We start from the raw sequence: 12,022 nt of genomic DNA on the forward strand, positions 1-12,022 counted from the left end.
CATCCTTCTCCCCACTTCAGAGAGGAGACGGGCGGGGCACGGGAACCTCCCGGGTACCAAAAAGGTCAGAGTCAGAGCGTTTCACTAAGAACAGACTCCAGAGTTACTTCACACGGTCAGAGGCTCACATAAAGTCAAATACGAAAAATCCTTCACGGAGTTCATCGCGCGTCGTACGAACATGGAACTACCGCGGGCTCAAAGCGCAGCGAGTCCCTCGGGCGTTTTTGTCTCCCCATGTTACAACCCATTTTAAGGCTGCCTGTACTCACTTCCCCCTCCGTCACTGCTCCCCAGCACCTGTAGCTTCAGTTCTTTACTTCTAGGTCCCAACTCCCTGTTGAAACAGAAAAAGATGGGCTGGTATTAGGCAGTCTTTGCAAAGCGGCTGCGGAGCAAACAGCCCCATTCCGTATCTTCCCCCCCTCAAATCTCACACGCCTCGCCACCTTTTCCAAAGTTCTGGTATGCACACACTACTTTGGAGGACGCAACAAGGGACGGCACGCTATACAGAAGTGTGCCGTGGTTCACGTCCCCTGCAGAGCCGCGTAGGCTGCCAGGGGAAGTCGAAAGGGCGATCCGTCCGGAAGGCCGAGATTTACGCTCCCGACCTTCTGCGCCTGCCGCTCTCACGCGCCGGCCATGATCAGCGCTTCTGCCCATCCAGTTTAAACACAGAGCATCCAGAGGAGCGGGAAATACGTATGCAAGCTGGGGCCAGTCGCTGGCATCGGTAGCCCGGCAGGCGGGCAGCACAAACACACGCCGCCCCACGGTGCGGACTTGGCCTCTGCGTCGTCCGCATGGGTCACTGCGGCGCGGTGACGACGCCCAGAGACCGTGCCGCCCAGAAGGAGGGCGGACACTTACAGGAAGAGCTCCTCCTTCCACTCCATCTCCACTGCGGTACCAGCGCCGCCAGCTGTCGCTGGCCTCGTCCGCTTCTGCTGCGGGGGGCTGTCCAGCCCCGCCACACAGCGTATCTCCCCAACTCCTGCAACAGAGGGACAGGGCACACGCGTGCGCTCGTCACCACAAGACAGTGGCTGGCCGGACCCACGCCCCTCTTTTCCCATTCCAACCCACCCGAAACACCCACTCGCTCCAGTCTCACTGCCTGTGCGCTTGCCCCCGCAGACCTGCAACGTTTTCAGGCTTACCTCCCTTCCCCTGGCAGCCCAAGTTCAGCACTCGAAGATTCCGGAGCAACAGCTTAGAAGCCAGAGGGGCTGCTGCTACTCCGGACGGGGACTCTCGCACCAACTTATCGCTGGGTACCTGAGGAACGACGAGAGCGGGACAGATGCCTTTATCGTCCACACGCCAGCAAACAGCAGCAAGACACGTCACGTTCATCCTCGCATCTACTAAGTAGCTCCTCGCACCAACATAGGGGAACACCCACAGAGTCCTCGAGAGATGCTGCAGGTTCCCCAAGCTATCGACCTCCAGCGGGCCCCCGTGTTGTTTCGGATGGGAAATTTGAGGCAGACAGGAAAAAGAGGCAGACGAGAACAAGCTCGCCGGCTGCCAGACGGACAACCCAAGACGACAAACCACGGACCGTTCCGTGCCCGTAAAGGCTGCCCTGGACAGAGCCTCAGCGGTCAGAGCAAGTGAGAGACTGCCGAAACGGAGACGTATCTCGGGCAGTCCAGCTCCGCCTCAACACGGCCAGCACCCGGCGTCCGGGAAACAAGGTACAGACAGAGTCGCCCTTCAGAGCGGTTTCCGATTATCCCTACTCTCTGTGCCACAGGACCCCACCTCCCGTGACAGTGCAGGCCAGGGCGCGGCCGTCGCCCAGAAGCAAGCCTCAACCCCCGGGTTCCCACCCAAGCCTCAGCCCTCAGAACCACCCCAGGGCACAGCGTACGGAGGCACAGGAACGACGCAAGGAGAGCGCCTTACCGCACCAGCTCCAGCGGTGCAGGCCTTCAGATTCACCATCATGGCCGGCTGCGTGCTGACAATGGTATCTTCAATCAGATCCTTTACAGTGGACAGATCCGCTCTCCCTTCGTTCTTCTCTCCACAAAGCAAGAGGAAACGCAGGGAAGTCGTAACGAGACAGACGCGTATTCTCCTTACACAGCTCCAACTGCCTCTCGAGCCTCTAAGACGCTACACGGTCTTTCTCCCGGTAATAACCTCCCAGGTACTCTTCCCATAGCCTGCGCTAGCTCTCCCCAGCGCTTAAAGCTTCCGTCTAACAGCTGCAGGCAGACGCAAGCGGTCTAAATGAGAAAAACTAAGCCTATACATCTGAAGTCTACCTGTTGCGAATTTTGACAATGCAGCTTTTATAGTTCGCCACTGCCTCGTCACCTCGTGAGATGGTACTACTGCAGTTTTGGGAGAACAGCCAGATTCCTACATCTACTCGGGATAAAGCAGCAAGGGTGTCAATAAAAGAAACAAATCAATCAACCTATTCGGATCGCAGGAGCGCAAGCACGCCCGCGTTCAGCTCGTTCAACCTCTAATACCCACGGGTTCTGCATGCTAACCTCTCAAAACCCCCCCAAACCAACCGACGGACCAACAACAAAAACCCCCACGAACCGACCCAGCTGATTTTGCAGCTCTATATCTGACAAGAGCAGAGCACCTACGTAGACAGAAAGCCTTTTTCACTACACAGATTCCCATTGAGCTGTTACACCAAACTCGGACAACAGACATCGGGGTACTGCTTCAGCCCTCTCGAGGATGCGCTGTTTTGACAGAGCTGAGCTAGTATCGATGCGAGGGCAAACGAATCGCCTCCCTCGCCCTAAAGGGCCACGACAGCGAGTCGCCAACCTCTCCCCTCCGCGGCAGCCTTCCTCTCAGCTCAGCGCCGTTTCTGCCCCTCCCACCCTTCCTCCACTCAAGTCTGGCCTCCCACCGTTTGTCACTCACCTCGCAAAGTTGAAGTCTCGGAAGAACCAAAAGGTTCAAGTCTGGTCTGTCCTTGAAGGTCCACGACACCAGGAGACCTTCATTCTGTATCTCCTCCAAGCGGATCTCCACCTGGCGCAGAACAAATACCCGTAGTCAGGAACAGTTTCTGTTTCCATCAGGCGCTTTTTGCCCCGCTTCAAATTCAGTGACCAAAAAGCCCTCACGCCGGTGCAACAATAAGAGACGGAACGTAAGAACGCGAGCCGTCCTGGGCCTGCGGAAAGAAGCCACTGCAGAAGCCTCATCCCTCCACAGCACGATCCGGCTGCCTCGCTGCCATCGGATGCCCAGGAGCCGTCAGAGGGAAAAACGGTAGGTTATTTCTTTGGCTGAAGAAAAAGCCTGCAGGACAACCCAAAAGAGGGAGTGGCGCACTCGATACAAGACGTTTACCGAGCTACGTCAATTAATCGTCACCAAACCTAAGCGCGGCCATTTCTAAATTAGCAACGTGTCTCTAGATCATCCTCAGACCGAAAACTCATCCAGGTCACCAGTAGTCTGTGATGACACATCAGACCGTACACCATCCCGTAGTTCGGTCGAAAAGCTGCACCCCCATACACCTGAAAGGCTTCGTTAACGCAACAGACAGAAACCGAACCGCACAGGAAGAACTCCTGACCCAGTATATCTAGCAAAAACAGGGGAATGAAATTTAACGTAGTTCTAAAGCAATTGACAGTCTGACCCTTTATTTACCGTGAACACAGAAGGTCGTCGGTCAAACGACGGTCGACAGATCTGGAACGCGGTAGTCAGGTAAGTAACCGACAAGAGGTGCATAGAAGAGGCAAGGCACGTTTGGGAATATGGTACTTGAAGTATTCCGACCGACAGGCAGACGGTAACCTTACCGGCATTTCACAGCGCAGCAACGAGACCTAGATCAGAGTACCTCAAGCAATTCTCTACAGGAACCACCAACCCAACGCTTCAACAGGCACAAAGAGACCTAGAAAATGCCAGCGAGTAGAGAAGCCATTTGACGAGGCGTGACAAAGGCCACCCAACTCCCAGAGACTACACAAAGATTAAAAGCGACCGCAGTTGCTGCCCACGACTAGATTGGCAGCAGGTACGCTAAATGCCCGGGGGGCGGGGGGGGAGAGGGAGAGAGAGGAGCTATTGAAACGACCACAGAACCGAGGCGCAAAACCAAACCGGGATGACCTGATAAACGTAGGTTCAAAATTTCGATATCGCTTCCAAGAGCAAAGGGGCTCTAGAACCACCTTCCAACTGCAATACCCACGATAGCGTGGGATTGCCTTCCGCTGCCACGGTTACTTCTAATGAGCACACAGTCTCCAAGCGAGATATCACCTCCAACATCAAGCCCTTCTTCATGATGGGAATCAAATCGCATTCTAGAGAAGCAAATCCAGCCAGAAAGCAACTATGGAGTTACCACCCGTTGCAATTTCAGAGAGCTTCTGTTCTGGAAAAAGCATCTCCAATATTTAACACACAGGGGGGGGGAAAAATAAAAGTCTGTATCGCACTCCGGTGAACGTATTAAGGGGAGCGCCAAGAAGCAAACCATCCCTCACCACGGATTTCTTTTTCACGCCAACAACCAGAACGTCGCCGTAATCGTACGTACGCACAACCTATCCGTCGCACTACGAGGGGAATTGAACTCGGTGTACCTTTCGCTTCTTAAACGCACGCCCAAAAACACAGTAGAGAACGTTGCCGTGCCTCAAATCTCTCTGGACGTCGTTATGGCTACATTACGTAGCCAAGATCTGCAGAACAAGGCTCGGAAAATGGGACTCAGCACGCAGATCAGGAATACTTGCCGCCCCGCCCAACGTTAGTGACAGCAAGCACGCTGCTGCTTCTGGCACAATGCGGTCTTTATTTACGCTAAATCGGGTCCTCCTTCCTTGAACGGCGTGGGGCTGGGCGAAAGAACAAGTTCAACGGCTAACTTTTTACAACCGTTACCTGAGCCTGCAGCACAGCCAGAGTGACATGATAGGTGTCCACAGAAACAGCGACCGGGGACTGCTGAGTAACAGAGACAGGGAATTTCACAGCTTCAGCTGACAGGTGGCAGGACAGCACCTAGAGAGAAAAGGAAGGAGGTGAGTTTATATCCGTGGGGAGAGGCAGCCGTGCGGCGGCAAAACATCTAAAAGCAACAGGCAAGGTTGACCCGTCGCGGCAGGAAAGGAGCATCGGGCTTACTCCCAGACCCAGTTCCGCACTCCAAACCTGTCCTTTCAGACTCCGTATGCGAGGCCATAAGGCGTATCGGCGACAGGAGCTCTCTTCTCCTCCCAACGCAGGACCCCGATATTCGGGCTCAGCATCCGTATGCCCCAGCTCCACCAACAAATTCCCCCCGGGGCCTCTCCCAGAGCTCACTGAAGCACAGCTTCAGAGCCGCAATATCACGAGCCTGTCAAAAGGCCTCCAAACCCAACCGCAGACCTCGCCCGAAACTTCCCCGCTTCCACCATCCCCGTCGCACGAGCCTCCGCAATCTCCATCGAATGCGCCGTCGGTCGACGGAGAAACCCCACACCATACGATTCAGAACGGCAAAGCCTTACCATGCTGCGGTCCGACTGTCCCTCGCACATCACGCGACTTATATGCGCAGCTGGTGGTAACTGAGGACACTCTTCAAACGTGATCTGCACCGAACTCTAGGAAAAGAGAATTCCGTTAGTTCCCAGCGGTTAAGGTATCCCAGATAGTTTCAGAGAGGACGAACGATTCTGACGTGCAGCCCCAGAGATGCTCTGATCCGTTTCCATGAATCCGGCCAGCGCGCGGATCCGTCGCACGGCGCAATTTCACCCACCTTGGCTTGTCCAGACAGGGAAAAGAAGCAGCAAAGTCTCCGGTCAAGGCTTAGACTCACAAACGCTATGTTAATTTCAGACAGGCAAGCCCAAAAGAGCATGGAAGATTGTTCTAAACAGACCGACGCAGGTGACAGGCAGAAGGGGGGGGGGAGAAGGGGCTCTCGGACATTAATCTGACCGGCATACGTATTACAAGCTGAAGAGCCGCTTGCCTGTCAGAAAGCGGTCTGGACGAACGCCCTCCTCTCAATGCAGGCACGAGGCAGCTCTCCCAGCGACCAAACTTCAAAACCGAAAGACTCAACAGAGAAACAACATTGGATCGCTCCCTGCTGCTTCAAACCAGTAACGTCTGCCATTTCTTCTTCTCACAAGTCTCCTCCACCGGAGCCATGCGTTCGTCCACTCGTGTCAGTCCAGAACGTCAGATCAGCCCTTTCTCTCCGTGACCAGAACCTCTGTCCGACGACTCAAGCATATAATCCTCAGCGGCAAGCTGTCGCCCTGTTCTTCCCAGTATGCCGCAGTCTCGCTGAACTGGGAGGCGCCGGTCAACTTCAAAAGATCTCGTCACTCAGCCCGCTAGGAACGAACCGTGTGCGCAAAATCGCGTGAACCTATATATACCCCAAGGCAGGGAGAAAACACCGGAAAAATAAAACAAGGAGGGTAGCGCACGCTCGAGAGGCGACTCAATTCCTTTCAAACCTTTGCCCCGTTTTAAGGCACGTCACTTAAAAGCCAAACAGGAAATACGAGCTGTGAACATTTGAAGATCTACAGAAAAAGAGCGACGCCTTGTGACTGAAGCCACTCTCTCGAGTGCCGAGGATGAGAATGAGACGCAGCCGGGAGGCGGATCGACCCTCATCTGCCCGCTGCCAGCTCCCTCTGATCGCGCTCCTAGAAGAATCGGCCCGAATTCAGACGCCGGCGCGCTCTGACCACAAATGCGCTCCTATAAAGCTCCTCCCACGTGCCTTACATTCTCACGTTCACCGCGATTCGGAAACACGAGGAAATGCAGGCAAATCTAGACCTGAGCAAGATTAGGACATATTCTTTTAAAATTCACCAAGCTGAAAAAAGCCATGCAGAAACAAAAAACCACAGGAGTAAACAGACTATCATGAGGGAAGCAACTGAATAGCGTTCCTCCACGACTAGGGCTCTGGAACACTCTGTAATCCTTTTATGGCAAACCATGAGACTTCTACTCCAGTTCCGTCCTTTCCCTTTCTCAGGACGCAGAAGGGAAAATGAGACAGGACACCCACAGGACGGTAAAGATAGCCACGGGCCACCGAGACAGGAATCTACAGTCATTCCCCAGCCGTACCGGCAAGCCTGCAGAAGCGGGCTTAGAAATCTGAGGGCCGAGACCCTCCGCCGTTCCGCATCCACACCGAGAGCCCGATGTACTCACATCCATCCGCTGTTCCACGATAAATCTGCTATTAAACCCAGCTCTGCAGAGCTGCCTTTCCTTAGAGCTTTTTGTCAGTCGATACAGCTAAAAGGAAAAAAATACGACGGAGAAAGGAGCTAAGAATAAGTCTACCTGGGAGAAAGCGAGACCGCTCACTTCCAAGCATAAACCTATCTCTCCTCAGAACTTACAAGGAGAGCAGGGGCAGAGTCAGACCAGGAGCAGGGAAGAAACCACTGACAACTGCAACGAACGCTATCGGGCCTTACCTCCCTTCCCTCTGAGGGATGCGAGAATAATTTTGTAGGAGACAGGAACTCGGCGGGGGGGGCGCGTGGAGGGCCGCAGGGGAATGCTTTTTTTGACGAGGGTCGTGCATTTCCAACGACAGAATCGCCGTCGGTTCCGAGCCAAGGTTTACCCAAAACTACAACGCACCGCAAAAAAGGAGACGCAGCTTCTCCTTCGAGATCTTGGCAAATGACGGGACTATCCTTTACACAACTTCGTTACAAAAACAAACCAAAACAAAAAAACCCTCACACGCCGCCAGCCCAGAACAAGTCTCCCGTTCTGCGGTCCTCGGAAGTCGTGCGTGTGCCACACAGAGAAGGCTGTAGTCAACCCGAGGCTGACTTCACCTCATCACGCTGAACTTTTAAAAGACTGAAAAATTTTTTTAAGACAATACTCCTCCAATAACAGTTAGCGCTTTCATATTATTAAGTCCCTACTCTTTTTGCATTTGGCAGTCCCCTAGATTGCACAAAACCGTAATTCCTCAGGGCACGCAACGAAAAGTTACGCGGCCTTGCAATACATCAGCAAAGTTGCAAGGACCAAGACTAAAACACACTTACTACTTCTTCTGCCGGCACAGCCTCCTGATGCTACAGGCTGTAACGTGAAAATTCTCAAATAAGTCAACAGAGAGTTCCTTGGCAGAACGCATCTCACAAAACTCGGCACCGAAGCGCTAGCTAAAAGACAAAATGCTAATTTGCAGTTGTTTTATAACCCGACAAAGCCATACCTCAAAACCTACTGCATTATAAAGGGTAGTTGCAAGTCTAGGCCAAACGTTGCAACGCAGTTAACTTCCTACACGGATTGCAAAGTTGAGATGCGACCGAAGTCATTACACAAACCGTTATCATCTCGAATGAGAACGATGTATCTCTGCGGCTTCGCAAGCACTACTTGGATTCGGGGCCCACGCCAAGTCTTCCACCTCCATCCCCGATTGAAGCCTGTGCCGTTTCTTCTGCGAGTCTGAGAAGAATTTCCATGTCTTAATTCCAAGGCTCAAGGAGGAAACACTAGCCAAAAGATCATTGCTATCTCTTTCCCACGACCAGTCACTTCACCCCATTTTACAAGGACCAGGGGCTGAGTGCTGGAATTCAATGGCTCGAAAGCAGGCCACTGGCAGGAACGGGATGCCTGAGGGGTGGGAGAAGAGAAGGGTCCGAGACAGGGTATTTTTCCCCAGTTAAATGGCCACAAGCAGCTCCAGGTAACTCCCAGCCTTATCCTGAATCCCACAGAAGACACAGCCCCCTCGGACAACTGCTGGGCACCGCTTCAGAGAACAGCTTTTAGACTAGCAACTCGCTGTGGCAACGCCCCTTTCCGAGTAGATCTGCCCCAGATGAGGAGCAACTGCAGCAGAAACTGAAGCGTGGCCCTCCAGGGGCCTCTGTGCCATTTCAGACATCAGCTAATCTCCTTACAGGAGTTCCAAGTTCTGGAACTTAAAAATTCAGGTCATTTTGTAGAATCTGAGGAATTTGGCACATGACAGAGGAGCGTATCAGACATGGGCGACCGCGGACACGCGACCGCAGCATTCTGACAAGAGGGGCACGGAAGAAGAGGGCGCGTTTCTACAGAGGGAGGCGCTCGGCAAACGTTCTCACCTCTGTTCAGTCCCTCACGCGAGTCCTCTCTCCAAAGAGGGAAGGCCTCTGCCTGCGCGTGCTCCGTCCCAGAGAACTGCCCTCAACTTTCCCGTCAGGTCTTGAAAAGAGAAGCAGCGGTTGCCGTGGCTTGCCCCGTGCAAGCCACCGTACTGAGCCAACCGCAGGGGGGCCGCTAAGCGTCGCTCGCGGCAGCGGGTCCCCTCGATACAACACGCATCGTATCAGAACAAACTTACTTTCAGTCACAAAAAGAAAGAGCTGGCTTTGAGGATTCAACAGCAGCACGATCCGCAGGGTTTCAGCTTCCACACAATAAAGCGGCCGATCGTATCCTGACACTCAGAAGTTTTCCACGGCAAAAAGGCGCGGATCTCGGGTTCGATGCTGCGTCTGGCTACTTGCAGGACCAGGTGAAGGCAGGGAAGAGGAGGGAGGGGGAAAAAAGGAATGGAGGCAGGCAGAAGGAAGAACTTTAGCAGCTGGCACATTAAACACCAGATCAAGCTTCTCACATCTTACTCAGTGTAACTATCAAGAGCATAATCTTACGGTACATCATCTAGTCTCATTTAGTTCCAGACAAATTATCCCGTTCCAATGGCCTGCGGCAGGTCGTCCCGCAGCCACCTTACACGGCACCACCCTCTCGTTCTTCTTGAGCCTCATCCTGTAAGATCAAGAGCACAGCCCAGTTAGTAGTCATTAGGCTGCTACTCATAATCAGTTCTACTTTCTCTCAGAGGAGTCAGGCCCGCACCCTCGACTCCTCCTGCCCTCAGTACACTTAAGGGACTGCTTTGCAACTCTCAGAGTACGATGAAGGTTTCCAAACTCATTCCAAATAACCAGTACAAAAAATGGGACATGAACACAACAACGGGGCCAGTCGATCCTCCCCCTCTCCCTCTCACCCCCCCCAAAAACATCTGTTCCCATTTTCTAACGCTTCTGACGCCAGCTAGATCTAAGGCCGGAAAGAGAGAGGGTGCCACGACATTTCTGTTAAAAAGGACAATTTCGCTTAGCCCAAGTAGCGACGAAGGAGAAACTCTGCCAACCTTTCCAAGTCAATCTGACGACGCAAAGGAGGAGGCGAGGAGTCACGGAGCGGAGAGAACTTCAGGTGGGAAAGCAAAGGACCAAACACGACGGAACAAAGAAAAAAAATTTTCCTTCTTCAAAAGGAAAACAATAAAAACTAGCTAGGGAGCATCAGCAAGACGGGTCCAACAAACGAAATCTGTCCCAAACAGTGGCAAGAAGCAACGCCCAGCTTCACGAGCAGAGTCTCTGACACACGTCCAAAGAGGAAGACACGACATACGTTAAGACGAGCGTTAAGAAAGGTAACATTCAGAACAGGTCAATTCCCTGATCCGCCTGTAACAGGCAGAAGATATAATCTAGCAGGTAAAAACATCAGCTGGATAACAGGGTTACACAATCCTAAGCGGACAGCCCACCTGCGTTCGTACCCACGCAATACTTCTCGAGGCTGATTCTACCTATTTCTTAGAAGAACAAAGCTCGCCTTGAGACGCGCTATTCTTCCAAGTAGTAACGCTCCAACGTCTCGGCTCGTAGAAGCGACGAGACAACAAAGTGCCTCAGAAAACTCACCGTTCCCACACCGCCAACATACAGGGTACCAGAAGCAGGTAGCACCAGCTAAGGGCTTCCTTTACAAAACCGCTAACAGTCTGCGTTCTAAATCTTCGGTGGGTTTTCGTAACCTTTCAAAAGGAGCGGAGGACAATGGTTTTAAACGTCCCCTGCCCCACCACACTCGACACCAGTAAAAGAAAAACATTCCCAGTCCGAGGCTCGAAAAGGAACGCAAAAGCGGCTCGTTACGCCTAAATATCCCATTCCAGTCCTTTTGCGCCTGCTAATGCCGGGAGGCAACCGTCATCTGAAAACAACCGCAGCCCTGCTCTGCACTCGAAAGGAGATCATTTGAGTAAATCCTTTCGGACCCGGTTCTGCTCTACTACAATTAAGGACTACAGAATCTCAAGAACACCACAGTTTGACCAATGCATTTAAGATTTGCTCCCTTTTGCGCCATGACTTTCAAGTATAACCGCTTAACAAGCCTTACTAACCCTTCCGCTCTCGAGACGCCAGACAACACCGTCTACTTCGAGCAGGAAAACAAAAGGCCAAAATTGAACTACCCCATGCTTGCCGATGAAGTTAAGGGCTCCTTCGGTAACGTCGCAGAAGATGCTCATTTGCCTTCCACGGCCTTTATTCAAACGGCCGTATATCGCACTGGTGCGGCTTACATGCTGGGTAACCGGAAAGGACTTCCCCCAAAAAAGACAGGTACCGCACAGGCGACACGTAACAAAACCAAGCATTTCTTCCTGAGTTAACTTCCTCAAAGATCCGTCGTCTTTGTCTCATCCCAGCAAGTTATTATTTACCCTGAGGTAAATGAAAAGGCAGAGAAACAAAGAGCTGCAGAAGGCAGGCTGGAAAAACTGGCGGGCGGACATTCCCAAGGGAGCCAAAGTCACAACGTTACCCACGGGGTTGGACTTTACGAAGCCTATTACGTTTATACGACTAACAACGGTTGGGGGCAGGAGGAGTAATAATTTCTCCTTCGTCCCCACCTTCACCAATCGCCTCATTTTTTCACGTGGCCGTGCTGTACCAAGAGGTCCGCTTCTCTATCCTACCTGTAGTCCAGAATTTAACTCACTTGGTCAAAAGGGAAGGGACTTTTCCAATCTCATCGGAAAACTCGAACGCAAGTTCGCATCGCGTTCTTCAAGATTTAATTTCCTGTTCGTCAAATGCATTTGCTTCACACTAACCTTTTTTTAGCTCTTGATTTTCCCACGCGACTTAACAGGAAGGCTCCCCCCCTTCCTGTCCCCAGGACGCGGCGG

General features: G+C 52.6%; 2 protein-coding genes across 5 annotated transcripts in view; one reads left to right on the forward strand and one right to left on the reverse strand.

Moving 5' to 3' along the window:
• C2CD2L (C2CD2 like) overlaps nt 1–11,996 on the reverse strand; it is a 24,092-nt gene extending 12,096 nt beyond the window's left edge. Inside the window, exons 1-9 of one of the 4 annotated variants that reach the window (XM_035903532.1) lie at nt 9,672–11,996; nt 7,111–9,516; nt 5,514–5,609; nt 4,903–5,022; nt 2,908–3,018; nt 1,915–2,028; nt 1,164–1,281; nt 874–997; nt 273–337 (exon numbers count right to left, since the gene is read on the reverse strand). In XM_035903532.1, the coding sequence (XP_035759425.1) occupies nt 273–337; nt 874–997; nt 1,164–1,281; nt 1,915–2,028; nt 2,908–3,018; nt 4,903–5,022; nt 5,514–5,609; nt 7,111–7,203 (841 nt within the window). In that variant the 5' untranslated portion in view covers nt 7,204–9,516; nt 9,672–11,996. Of the gene's footprint in view, nt 1–272; nt 338–873; nt 998–1,163; nt 1,282–1,914; nt 2,029–2,907; nt 3,019–4,902; nt 5,023–5,513; nt 5,610–5,949; nt 6,707–7,110 lie in introns of those variants that run through there. The other 3 variants (XM_035903531.1, XM_035903533.1, XM_035903534.1) reach the window with 3 other exon arrangements.
• The window catches only part of DPAGT1 (dolichyl-phosphate N-acetylglucosaminephosphotransferase 1), a 6,559-nt gene continuing 5,725 nt past the window's right edge, over nt 11,189–12,022 (forward strand). The window contains exon 1 of the mRNA XM_009648074.2: nt 11,189–11,450. Coding sequence (XP_009646369.1) covers nt 11,189–11,450 — 262 coding nt within the window. The remainder of the gene's footprint in view (nt 11,451–12,022) is intronic.

This window comes from Egretta garzetta, unplaced genomic scaffold (genome assembly GCF_000687185.1).
Source record: "Egretta garzetta isolate BGI_Z169 unplaced genomic scaffold, ASM68718v1 scaffold391, whole genome shotgun sequence".
NCBI lineage: Eukaryota > Metazoa > Chordata > Aves > Pelecaniformes > Ardeidae > Egretta > Egretta garzetta.